Source organism: Pelophylax lessonae (genome assembly GCF_965119305.1).
Source record: "Pelophylax lessonae genome assembly, chromosome: 3".
Taxonomy (NCBI): Eukaryota; Metazoa; Chordata; class Amphibia; order Anura; family Ranidae; genus Pelophylax; species Pelophylax lessonae.
Genome location: NC_138770.1, coordinates 456,510,739 through 456,524,504, shown reverse-complemented (window position 1 = coordinate 456,524,504; position 13,766 = coordinate 456,510,739). Strand labels below are relative to the sequence as shown.

The following is a 13,766-nucleotide window of genomic DNA, read 5'->3' as shown; positions in this document are numbered from 1 at the left end:
CTGCAAGGAGCATTATAATTGTGTGTAAAAATATAAAGTATACAAAGCCAAAGCATTTTTTGTGTTCATTGTAGAAAATTTGTTGAATGGTTAGAGTTTTAGGTTTTTATTGCTTTGTGTGTCCCCATTGTTTAGGTTCGCCTTCTGTATTTGTCCCAATGACTACTGTTGGAGAGACTGAAAGGGAAGGAAAATCCAAAAAGTTGTTACTAGAACTTTTAGTGGCCACACTTGTTCTGGTAACAACTGACTAAGGCGTATTTCCCCTTACTTTGGAGAGATTTCCTCTTGCTTCCTAGTTTATTCTGGACAGGAAGTAAAGAAAATACTTTCCAAATGGAAAGGTCTTCAATAAATGAAGACCAATAGGAGTTTTAAACATTGCTTACAATACCCAAAACAAAAACATGTTTTGACTTGAGATTCAGGGAAGATAAATGCAGTTGTAAGATTTTTATTTTTTAGACTAGAAAAATAAACTCAATGCTTTGTTACTCTTATCTGATGATGCTTTATGTATGAAGCCTTCTGCATAATGCTTGTACTGTGGGAGGATATGGGTGATGGGACTTATCTAGCATTCTTTGTAACGTATTTCCACTGCCCTGCCTTAAGTTTCCTGAAGCTGTAGTTCACATTATTAGACAAGTAAAAAGACAATGGCCTTCAATTGGAGAATTGGCACCCTGCATTTATGTAAATCTAACCATGCATCTAAATAAATATGTAAATATTAAATCATGAAAATAGAATGCAGAATTCAGACTCTGGTAAAATTACTGTACGCACACATGTGTTCATTGAAAAAAAGGAATGCAAGTAGTAACTAAATAGAGTGATTTCTCTGTCCTTTAACACAGCTTCACTGGCGTTTGAGGATATAGGTAAGAGTCTATTGTCTTTTGTGTGTGTGCATGCTGAATGACTGTTTATTTTGAAACTCCTCTGACCAGCAATACTGCATCATTTTATTAACTTGAGGTATGATTTTTGCAATACTTTTGTTTACTTTTGTTTGCTAATCTGGCACTGCTGAAATCCTTTTTTTTTATTTAGGAATAATGCCTCAGATTAAGACTAAATGTTGCATTTTGTTAGATGATCAGTCAGCCAGTTTCTTTCATAACTGTTTTATTTCCATAGATTCCTAGCGCTTTTGTCATTTGTTTGTTCACATGAGAAGCTCATAAACCATAACAGGTCTAGCAAGTTAGAGAAAAGGATTTCCATGCTTTTCAGTACACTAATCCTTATGTTTTATTGATGGGTAATATCAGACAGCAATGCAAGTTGTAAAACATTTTCATGTACACATGTTTTTGTGACATATTTGTTGAAAGCATGAGACTGTAATTAAGAATATTATAGAATATTTGCTGTGCTTTGAATGAGCAACATGAATATCTACATGCTAAATTAAAAGGGCAAGTGATACAGCATGACAACGACCCAAAGCATACCTCAAAATTCATTCACTTCAGAATTTTTTCCACCTTTTTTGTGACCAAAACTATGTGCAATTCACTTAAACCATCTGAATTCTTTAAACGGGGAAAAACAAAACGGTAGCTGTGTGGAGGTTACAGGGGTGCTGTCCAGCCTTGCTGCAGGCAATCTGTCAAATTCTGAGAGGCTGACAGCTGCTGCAGCTGGACAGTGTACCTAGTGGTCAGTATGCACCAAGGCAATGCCTGGAATGCAAGAAGTCTGTGTTTTGGGCATTTGTCCCTGGGTACATACTGTCCTTACTGTAAGTACCACTTAGTGCACTGTTCAGAGAGAATACCAAACTAAAGGCACAATTAGGGTACTGCTTAAAGTGGTTGTAAACCTCAGACATAAAATATGAACAAAGCATGAAGGAAGTAAAAATCCAGCAAATTATATATTTATTTAATCCATCAAACCATAAAAAAGAATCAGTTCCTAAACATTGACACGTTTGAGCCTCCTACATAGGCCTTAGTCCTTGGATTTTGGAAGTTTGTTCTGGGCACAGTTATCTCGTCCTGTCTATCCTTTTGGGATTTAGGGGTTGTAGCACTTCCTTTGTTGTTCATAAACAATCCTCATGAACATATCTTTGTACTTGTCTCAAATAAGAGCACTAAGTGTCATTTCTGTCTGCTGCTTTGCTCCTCTATCAGCATGAATCACAAGTTTTCCTGACATCAAGAGAAAAAAGATGGGAGCTCCAGCCGATTGACAGCTTCAGCTCTTTTCCTGTGAGCTTTGTGAAGGCAGGTGTTCCCATTCCCTCCAGTCAGCTCTCGAAGCTCTCCTCACTGAGCTCTGCAGTGTGTAATTTCAGCTCTCTGTCCACTTTTTTCTGACTGCTCAGGCAAACTTTTCAAATTCTGGACTTTGAACTGCTGTAAAAAAAAAAAAAAAATAGAAGACCACAGATACACAGGTACATGTATGTAGGAGTTTACAGCCACTTTAAGTAGAATAGGATTTCTAAATGTTCCCTATAACTTTGTAGATCATCACTTTTATGTTCTGGTCACATCGTTCATTGAAGTTACATCACAACTGATGTCTCGCGTGATGCACCCTTGATTTACCATTTTCTGGTATGCTAAAAGAATTCAAAATATTGTTCAATACACATTGTTGGTTAATGATGTCTTATCCATGTAACATTCCACTTCCCTTAGGTGGCATATTACTATACATAATTGCTTAGGAATTGACATGCTGTTGTGGAATGTGATTCTGTTCGTATATATTCACGTGTTCAGACATGGATGTAACTTTTTTTTTTTTTCTCCTGTTTAATCCCGGTAACTTATGGGCTCTTTAAAAATAGCTGCAACAGCAGTATTTAATACATAATATACAAAAGCAAACTTTCAAGAGTATAGAGAGAATGTGCATAATTATTCTACTGCACTGGTCTGAGCTGCAAAAAAACTATTGAAGCAGACATTGCAAAGGTCTACTTAATATGACGGGATCTCCAACAATGGGTGCTTTCAATTACAATAAAGTCAAATATATATATATATATATATATATATATATATATATATATATATATATATATATATATATATATATATATATATATATATATATATATATTATAATATATTTTTTTATTTTTTTTATTCTCCTTCTCTTAACCTTGGTGCTAGGCAAAGGTGAGTACATTTTCCTTCCAGTGAGATCCTAGGGGATGCCGAGTATCCACAATTGCGATAAGTCGTTGTAAAAATAGAGTTATGGACTGCCCTGATCAAGTCCCATGATTATTCTAGAAAATGAATTGGGCGATTTTGGAAATGGGCAGTTCATGCAAGTGGTGAAAAGTTTGAGTCAATGTTAGAGGATGGCAGGCAATTTTACAAAATGTACAAGAATTTCTGGTACATGGGGCAATACCTGCTTTTGATGCCAAGGGTGTACGTTTTTCCACTGTACAACATTACATCTATATTTTTTGTTGCATAAAAGATTGAAAATTTAAAAGTTTTGATTCAAATTCCATTTTCTCTTTCGTTCATTGACGGACACAGCTCCTGATCTTCATAACCATTGGGTTATACTGCCCCCTACAGGAGTAGGACACTTGGCAGAAAAAATCTGGCAACACCTATGGGCAGTCCAAGGGGGTATACTCCCTCTTTCTGCTATAGGTACTCAGTTTAGTTACAAGCAGTGTCAGAAGAATTACAACTCCAGAGGGGTGGGTGCCGTCAGTGAACATGAGAGAAATACATTTTATGGTAAGTCAAAAATCCAGTATTTCTCTTTTGTTCCTTGACTGACACAGCTCCCGATCTTAACCATTGGGACGTCCCAAAGCAGTGTTAAACATGAGGGGTGGGAACAGCGAAAAAGAAATCCCCAAGACTAAACTATAGCTAACCAGGTAATCAGGAGCTTAACCAAAACAACTGGAGCCCACCTAAAAAAAAAATACACCCTCAAAGAGGACAAGGTCCTCTGGACAGCAATTAGAATTTTTTTGCCAAAAATATGTAGCAGAATACATATCGGCCTCGATTTATGAAGAAATTCGATTTCTCTTTCGTTCACTGACAGACACCGCTCCTGATTCTTCTTAACCATTGGGTTATACTGCTCCCTTAAGGAGTAGGACATTAGGCAGGAAAAAGCTTGACTATGCATATGGGCAGTCCCAGGGGGTATACATCCACTCTCAGCTATAGGCACTCAGTTTTTGTCTGCCTAATCAGTAGTAAGGACCTAGTTCCTTGCTGGGATCTCTGGTCCTGGCAATTTTTTTCTTTTTAGATAGAAATTTTTTCTCCTGTTTTTTTTTTTTTTTCCTGTGAGATCTACAGTCAATTGCCGGACTAGGCGACGGGCTGGATAATCTAGATCCAGTGGTCACCCCAGTCTGGCCAGTGAGTGCACGCAGACCCACTAGACGGGGGCTGGCCTGCGAGTTAAACGCTTTGCGAGGTCACATACGACTGGGTCTCCGCCTGAGTCGCAGCGTTCCTCCAGGCTGACAACCCTTCCATTTAGATGGTGAGGGGCTCTGTTTGGTTCCTGGTGTGGTGATTAGCTGTCTCCCCTCTCCCCCTGGAGGGTTTTGGGGAGAACGTGGGCCCCTCCTTGGGACAGTCAGACACCTGGGTTCCCCTCCTTCCTGTCAGGCACCCCCTTTTATTTGTCCCCCATCCTACCCCTCCTCCACTTATGCTAGGGCTGTGTGGGTGGTCTGGTCCACCTCCTCAGGTGGGGGCAGGGCGCTATGCTGGGGGTGGGGTGCACCGCCAGTGACCGGACGTTCGGCTGTGCAGGGGGGTTGTATCTGGTGGGGGGAATCCTGCCAGGGCCCCCTGTCCTGCCTGGGCCTGTTCTTGAGGCCAAGGAATTCCCTCCGGCGAGCCTCATGGTGCTGCCGTTTTGCTGTAGCCTGTGTGTTTCTATGCACAGCGGTCATGTTTGTGTAATCCTGGTGCTTTCTTTCTGTGGTTTGCCATTAAAAATAGTGGCAGCCATGACAGTGGACCCCTGAGGGCCGCGATTTTGGCGGTGGGAGCCCCTCCTCATCCCCTGGTGCTGACTCCCAGATCTTTTCACTTCCTGATCGCTGCATGTGCAGCAGTTTATCCTGGTGGCTGCAGGTAGGTACCTGTTTCTGCTGGGTGGTGAGTCTGGTGGGGTTCTCTCCCTCTCTGCTGAGGATCGCTTGGTGCTTTGTGCCTGGCGACTGGGTGGTGCTGCCAGCGCGGTGGGGGTTTTCCCTTTGCAGTGTTTTACACTTTTTGTGGGGTCCCCCTGGTGACTCATGTAGTCTTTGGAGCACATCTCCCCACCTGATCCCCTCTGGGGCTGCTGGGCCCTCAGGGTCCCAACCATCCATTGATGTACTGATTGCGGTCCTTGAGTCCTTTGTGTCCTGGGTGAAGGTGGCTTTCGGGGGACGGGCTAGCAAAAAGCACCCCCCGCCTTCCCCTGCCTCATCAATCTTGAATCTGATTCGGCCTCTGCGGATGTGGGTCACCCTGCTGGGTCTGCGACCACGTGCCCAGAATCCTCAGATAGTGAGGATGATTCCTCCACTTCTGCAACTGCGCACAAAAAGGCGCTAGTGGAAGCACCAATTGTATATCTGCGTGAGACCTTGAAATGGAGGATGCAGCTGCAAGGGAGGCGCAGGTTCCCTTTGGCACTTGCAAGCAATCCAGAGCAGCAAAGGTGTTTCCTTTCCCCGCCTATTTTGACAGAATTGTCGCTAAAGAGTGGGAATGACTAAAGCATCCCCAAGTGATTTACTAGGCGTTACCCTTATGAGGAGTCCCTTACTAAGAAGTGGACTGTTCCACCGGTGGTGGACCCTCTGGTTTCCAGATTGTACAAGTCAACCATGATTCCGGTTGAAGAGTCCCTGGCCTTTAAGGATCCGGCTGACAGGAAGGGGTAGGCTGTAGCCCGCAATATGTACACTCTGCTGGTTCGGCTCTGAGGGCAGTTTTCACCATTGCCCTTGTGTCGCAAACTATGACCGAGTGGGCTAAGCTTTTACGCCGTGACCTGAAGGGGTCCAGGGGCTGCAGTTTCTGTGATGCCTATTTGGATGCAGCTCGGCTCTCTGTTTCCGCAGTGGTCCTTCGGCATGTCTTTTGGCTTAAATGCTGGTCTACGGACTAGACTTCTAAAAAGGCCTCATGGGGATCACCTGTTTGGGGCTACCCTGGATGAAATCATTAAAGATCTCACAGGGGGAAATAGTACTTTTTCTCCCACAGGCAAGGAACCTCGTGGTAGATGTTGGCCCACCTTTTCGGCTCATACATTTTTTTTCATCCCTCAGGATCAACCGAAAATGGGTTGAAGCCTTTCAGGGCCTCCTTTTGGAGGATCAAAACTAACCTGGTCTGGCAAGCCGAGAGCGGACTTCTCCAGACCCATGGACAAGGCTCCTTCAGCATGAAGGTGCGCCCTCCCTGTATTGGGAGTGGTGGGGATGTCTTGGTTTCTGGACCCGTGGAATTCCCTGGTACAAGACAAGTGGGTCCACAAAGTCATTCAGTCTGGCTACAATATAGAGTTTCACTCTTGTCCCCCGGCAAGTTTCTTTTGTGGTGTTACCCTTTTGGTCTCGCCTCTGCTTCTCAGGTCTTCACAAAAGTTTTAGCCCCGCTGCTAGCATTGTTGCGCCAACTGGGGATCGCGGTACTGGGCTACTTGGATGACCTCCTAATGCGAGCAGAGTCTCCTACTGCTCTGGTGGAGAACCTGGAGATCACCATACGAACTCTGAGGGAGTTCAGCTGGATTCTGAATTTTCAGAAGTCTGCTCTGGTTCCGTCCACAACACTGGACTATCTGGGTCTGACTCTGGACTCGGCCTTAGAGTGCTCCTTCCTCTGGACAAACTCCAGAAACTGCAGGCTGCAATTTGTCTCCTGCTGTCCAGCAGATGGTCATCCCTCCGGACTTGCATGCAGGTGCTGGGCCTGATGGTGTCTACCTTCGAGGCGGTTCCGTTTGCACAGTTCCATACGAGGTCCCTGCAAATGGAGATTCTGGGCAAATGGGACAAGAATCCACAGTCTCTGGACAATCCGATCCGGCTGAGCTGGGAAACAAAGGAGTCCCCGATATGGTGGCTTCGTTCTCCGGTGCTTCGGCTGGGATGCCAGCCTGTCCGACTGGGGAGGCGGAGTTGGCAAAAAGAGTCCAGACTACTGATCAATGTCTTGGAACTCCGAATGATCAGAATGTGCCTGGGCCATTGGCCGGATCATCTTTTGGGATGTCCAGTGCGCATTCAATCAAACAATGCCATGGCCGTGGCTTATGTCAATCACCAAGGGGGCGCAAAAAAATGTCCTGGAGGCTTTGGAGGTAGCCGGCATTCTAAGGTGGGCAGAACATTTAGTTCCTGTCCTCTCGTACCCATTACTGGGGTGGAAAACTGGCAGGCGGATTACCTAATTCGGCAGGCGTTTTGACCAAGGGTAATGGTCCCTTCATCCGGAGGTGTTTCATCAGTTGTGTCTCCGGTGGGGCATTCCTGAGGTGGATCTGTTGGTGTCTCGGTTAAACAAAGGGGCAGAGGTTTGTGGCTCGGTCACAGGATCCTCTGGCGGATGCCACAGAAGCGCTGGTGGCCCCTTGGGGTCAGTATAGTCTGATTTATCGTCTGATTTACGCCTTCCCTCCTCTCAAGCTTCTGCCAAGACTTCTACGCAAGATCGAGGCAGAAGGGATTCCGGTCATCTTAGTGGCCACGGACTGGCCTCACGGGGCTTGGTATGCCGATCTGGTGCGGTTGGTAACCGACGTTACTTGGCAGCTTCGTCTCAGGGAGCATCTGCTGTCCCAAGGGCCAATCTTCCATCCTGCTTTAGTCACTGGCTTTGACGGCTTGGCTGTTGAACGCCAGGTGCTGAAGGATAGAGGTTTGACTGAGTTGGTGATTCTAAAGCTAGGAAATCTACTTCTAGGAAGATCTACCATGGTACGTGAAAGTCGTACATCGCGTGGTGTGAGTCTCTTGGGGTATATCCTCCTTTTTTTTTCGGTGGCTTGGATCTTGACCTTCTTTCAGCAGGGGCTAGAGCAGAAACTGCCCTTTCAACGGCCCTTGGCCACACTCCCTGGTGCATACTTTCTTCAGGGAGTTCGGCACTTGACTTCTCCAACGTGGTCTCCGCTACAGCCTTGGTACCTCAATTTGGTGCTCTGTCTTCCAGGAGCCTCCTTTTGAGAATCTTCAGGAGATTTCCCTGCTTAAGTTGTCCCAGAAGGTGGCTTTTTTGGTGGCTATCACCTCTGCGCGCAGGGTGTCGGATTTGGCGGCGTTATCGTGTCGTTCACCTTACTCGGTGGTCCGTTGTCCCTTCCAAAGGTTGGCTCTGATTTTGCATTTGAATGAAGACATTGCATTGCTTTCCCTGTGTCATCTGAAGGAAATTGCTTTGCATGCCTTGGATTTGGTCTGGGCGATTAGGGTGTACCTGGTAGCTACAAAGTCTTTTAGGAAATCAGACTCATTATTTCTGCTCACGGATGGGCCTCAGAAAGGGTTGTCCGCTTCCACTGCAACTATTTCCAGATGGATCAGACAAACAGTGGTTCAGGCCTATTCCATCAATGGTTAGGTTCCTCCTTTCCCTGTCAAGACACATTCTACTCGGACGCTAAGTGCCTCCTGGGGCTTCCGTCATCAGGCGACAGTGACGCAGGTTTGCAAGGCGGCCACCTGGTCATCGGTAAACACTTTCACAAAGTTCTATAAAGTGGATGTGTTGGCATCTGCAGATGCTTGTTTTGCAGGCTGCTGTCTAGAGCAGTGGTCCTCAACTCCGGTCCTCAGGGCCCACTACAGGCCAGATTTTAAGTATTACCTTGGGGAGATGCAGACTAAAGTACTGCAATCACTGAGCAGCAAATATCACCTCGGATGTATTTCAGTTATCTTGAAAACCTGGCCTGTTAGTGGGCCCTGTAGGCCAGGGTTGAGGACCACTGGTCTAGAGGACCTGGTCCTCTTTGAGGGTGTATTGTTTTTTCAGGTGGGCTCCGGTTGTTTTGGTTAAGCTCCGGATTACCTGGCTGGCTATAGTTTAGCCTTGGGAATTTTTTTCGCTGTTCCCACCCCTCATGTTGAACACTGCTTTGGGACATTTCCAATGGTTAAGATCGAGCTGTGTGAGTCAATGAACAAAAGAGAAAATGGGATTTTTGACTTCCTGTAAAATTTATTTCTCTGATGTTCATTGACGGCACCCACCCCTCTGCGAAGTTATAATTCTTCTGACACTGCTTGTAACTAAACGGAGTACCTATAGCAGAGAGACGGAGTATACCCCCTGGGATTGCCCATAGGCATAGTTAGACTTTTTTCTGCCTAGTGTCCTACTCCTGTAGGGGGCAGTATAACACAATGGTTAAGAAGATCAGGAGCTGTGTCCATCAATGAATATTGGAGAAATGGATTTTACGGTTAGTCAAAAATTCACATTTTTTTTACTCTTTCTGTACATTCTCTGTATCGGTGATCATTAACTTGTGATCTGCCCAACTTTTTCTGCTCATTAGCTATTCTTTTTGTTAATGTATTTTATGTGTGCCAATTCCTTTTCTTCCAATGTGACCCAGGAAGGTCAAAAGGTTGGACACCTCTGCTTTAAAGCAAAAGCAAGCATAACAAAAGAGAGATGATGATTTGTAACTTATCTAATGCTCTTTGGCAGGTTTGGCAAGAGATCAGTGTGGAAGCTAAGCATGTGAAGGACATAATGTCTACGCTGGAAAGTTTCAAACTTGACAGCTCTCCACTGAAAGCAGCACACCATGATTTACCTTCCCAGGATGGAGAAGTTTGGTCTTTACCAGTACCAGCTGAACGTAGGTGAGCTGACAAATACTGTACCCTTGCCATCTCCATTAGCTACAGAAGATTAGAAGTGCTGAAGAAAAGTCTTGCAGCAGGCTTGATGACAAATTGTAGAGTGGAGGGTTTTTTAAGTGTAAGTGTGCAGAAAAATGTTTTGATAGTCCAGGTAAAAAAGCTGGGGACATGAACTAAGGGCTGTGGTAAAAAGAAGTATGGGTCCTTAAACTATCTGTTAAAATGCTTACCCCGACACTTGAAATTTAGAATTCCCAGTTCTATTGGCTCCTGCTTTCTCATTGCTGTTTACCTGAATTTTTTGTTTTTTACAGAAAAGAGTTAACAGTGGATAATGCACCCACAAATTATTCTCTTTTGAGAAGGGGGTGAAGGAGGGAGGACCAGGGGAGTTCCTTGTGCCCTAGGCTATGGAGCTGTGTGTTAGTGTTAATGCACACATTGTAGGGAGATACACTCTAGTCCCAGCATGCAAGGGTGGTGGCTCCAAAGGATGCTGAAAAAGGAGCCACTCTGTAGTCTAGCTATGAGGTCTGTTTAGTCAATCTTCCTTGAGGTGCAGATCAAATACAGCGGTAAGCAGCAGTTGGATCCATCTCATAAAACATACTGCTCATAAAGCCCACAGCTAGAACACTACCACACTACATTTCCTGGGTTAAGTTCTACGAACTTTTGGAGCATTTTCAATTTTATTTCTTTAAATCTCTACAGAGCAGATGTGTATTTTTACATAGGTAAAAGCTCACCTGATCATGTACTTTATTTGCATTGTAAAAGTAACTTTCTCCTCTGCTTATATGGCAAGGAATCTGAGATTAAGGTTGTTCGAACATTCTTATGGGATTACCTCTGTGTACCCACTTAAGCAATGCAAATTTAGCCATAATTGGTCTGGTTATTCTATGACACTAGAATTGTTCATTTAATAAGGCCTGAAAAAAGAACAATGCAGTTTTTCCCCCTTCAGGCATGAACTTACTTTTAAATGTATATGTTCCTTTTTTGTGTAGCAAGGTTTCCAGGCCTGTGGCCTGATATGGGTCTGCCATTAGTACCGGTACTCTCTCCAGCCCATGTGAGCTGTGACTCTGGGTGTGACAACTGAAGCAGCGACAACTCCGGCATCTTTGTTTGTGGTTTTTATTTGATTTAAAGGATATGGGAGAAGGGAATGTGTGGGATACTCATTGAGGCTTGAACTAATTACATGTGGGACTTTACTCCTGAAAAATGCCCGTTGGCGCTTCCTTGACGCCAGCCGATGCTCACTAATGCTGTATATATCCTGTAGAACACAGAAGTGCTGAATCCTCGACTATTAGTCCAGAAGATCCAGGACTGAGAACTGTAGAACTCCTGACACTGTTGTGCTGTAGAAGTCACTGAATACTGTCCCCCACTTTGACTAGCTTGAGGTAGTATGAAGTAGAACTCTGTATGGCTGTACTTGCAACTGACACACTCTGTACAATTCAGGGCCCAACTGCAGGTGCCCCCTTTAACTCTTCAGGGTCCACTGAATATGTACCCCCTCTGTAGCTTCAGGGTCCTCAACCTAGGTACCCCCTTTACAACTAGCTGCCACTGGATCCCTGAACCTCTTCCGAAGTGGTCCCTTCTAACTTCAGGCAGACCCCCTGGGGCAATCCTCAGTACTCACGACCTGTGTAGGCTTTCTTGGCACTGGACCCCTCTCTCTTTCTGAAGGCTCTCTGCACACCGGATCCCCTCAGCTCACTCAGCATGCTCTGGATACTCAGGCGACACACCCCGAGACATCCACCTTCCTCAGACAGGAGAGACAGCCGCACTCTCCTTCCTGGAACTCTGCTCCTGCCAAAGACATCATGTCGTGTGCCACCCCCAAACTTATACCCACTCCCAGAATCCTTTGCGGCATAATCTGCCTCCTGGGGTAGTTACAAGCCTGGATGTGTCCCCTGATTGGGTTTCCTCCACTGCCCTATGAGAAGCCCTCTCCCAGTGGGGCGACGACTCCTTCAGCAGGCACACCTGGAAACCATGACACCCTGACTATTAAATCACAGCCCCGCTGTTAGGCAGACAAGGCCCACTAGATCTTTACCTAGCACCTACCTGCCCTGCCCCTTTCTCTTCTCATTGACTGACTTTGACAGCAGCGGGAGCCAACAGCGCTGCGCTGCTGTCTCAGCCAATGAGGAGGGGAGTCCCAGGCAGCCGAGGCACTGCTGCAACATCACTGGATCTATACATCGCTCAGGTAAGTATTGGAGGGGCTGAGGGGACTGCTGCACACAAGGTTTTTATCTTAATACATAGAATGCATTAAGATAAAAAAACTCCTGCCTTTACAACCAGCTTAAATATATATGGTACATTTGGGGTGTGTGTGTGTGTGTGTATATGTATGCATATATATTTCCTTTTCTTCTTTCTTCAAATTTATAGCTTCTATTTTTTTTTCCCCCCGAGACCTTCACCAGGGCCAAGGAAAAGAACATCTTCCCAGTTCAGTGACAATCGGGTGCAAAATAATCGCATAAGTGCTGCTGTCAGGGGCCCAAACCCTCCTTCAAGAAATAACCAGAAAGCAAAGCCAGCTCGTGCCAAGGAAAAGAAAGATCAAGTAAACCGACTGAAAGAAGATAAGGTAGTGACTGACTTCATTTGTGGTGTTATTTAGCACCAACCCCTTCTGTTAGCATATCCCAATTCTGGCACTGCGAGGAATGGCTGCATGTTTGGGAATGGGGTTTCTGGCAGCTGGAGTGAAAATTAAATTGCAACTCCAGTTCCAAAAAAAGTTGGGATGCTGTGTAAAATCTATATAAAAGCAGAATGGAATGATTTTGCAAATCTCATAAAACATCAAATGTTTAAACTAAGAAAATGCACCGGTTTAAGAACAAAATAGCGTGATTTTGAAATTGATGGCAGCAGCATATCTCAAAAAATGTTGGGACAGGGCCATGTTTACCATGGTGTAGCATCCCCTCTTATTTTAGCAACACTTTGTAAATGTCTGGGAACTGAGGAGATCAGTTGCTGGAGTTTTGGGACAGAAATGTTGTCTCATTCTTGCTTGATATAGGCTTCTCTTTGCAACAATCCTGGGTCGTCGTCTTCCTATTTTTTGTTTAAGATGCGCCAAATATTTTCAATTGGTGAAAGTTTTGGATGCAGTAGGCTGTTAAGCACTGCGCTGCTGAAATATGCAAGGCCTTCCCTGAAAAAGATATGGTGCTCTAAAACCTGAATATATCTTTCAGCATTGATGGTGCCTTTCCAGATGTGCAAGCTGCCCATTTCATAGGCATTAATGCACCACCAAACCATCAGAAATGCAGGCCTTTGAACTGAGCGATAATAACAAGCCAGAAGGTCCCTCTCCTCTTTAGTCTGGAGGACATGGCACTTATGGCTGCCAAAAAGCAAAACAAAGTTAAACTTCGATTTAGCTGACCACAACAGTTTTCCACTTTGCAACAGACCATTTTAACCACTTGCCGACCGCCGCACGACTATCTACGTCGGCGGTCAGCCCCTCATAGGCAAACTGACGTAGGTCTACGGCGCTTGCTTGTGAGGGTCTAGGGAGCGAGCGCCCCCGGAGGCGCGTTCCCACGTGGTCACGGACCCCCCCCGCGCGTGTGACCGGCGGACCCGATGTCCGCCGCTCACTCTGCGATCGGCGGGGGAGAGGGAGAAAGTCAGGCGGCTTGTGTAAACAAGCTGCCTGTCCTTCTCCCCTGTGTATGAGAGACGATCATACGGTTCTACTATGTAGAACCGTTGATCACCGTTCATACAGCTGAAGCCACAGCCAATCACAGTAGAAAGCACGCCCCTAGGGACACACATAGCCCTTCCCTTCCAAATAAAGTTAACCCCTTCACTACCAGTGTATTTTTACAGTAACAGTGCATATATATATATA

At 45.3% G+C, this 13,766-nt stretch overlaps 1 protein-coding gene across 1 annotated transcript in view; it reads left to right on the top strand.

Annotated features, from left to right (window-relative positions):
* The window catches only part of KATNA1 (katanin catalytic subunit A1), a 53,479-nt gene that overhangs the window by 16,181 nt on the left and 23,532 nt on the right, over nucleotides 1-13,766 (top strand). The window contains exons 2-3 of the mRNA XM_082251590.1: nucleotides 9,687-9,844; nucleotides 12,302-12,479. Coding sequence (XP_082107716.1) covers nucleotides 9,687-9,844; nucleotides 12,302-12,479 — 336 coding nt within the window. The remainder of the gene's footprint in view (nucleotides 1-9,686; nucleotides 9,845-12,301; nucleotides 12,480-13,766) is intronic.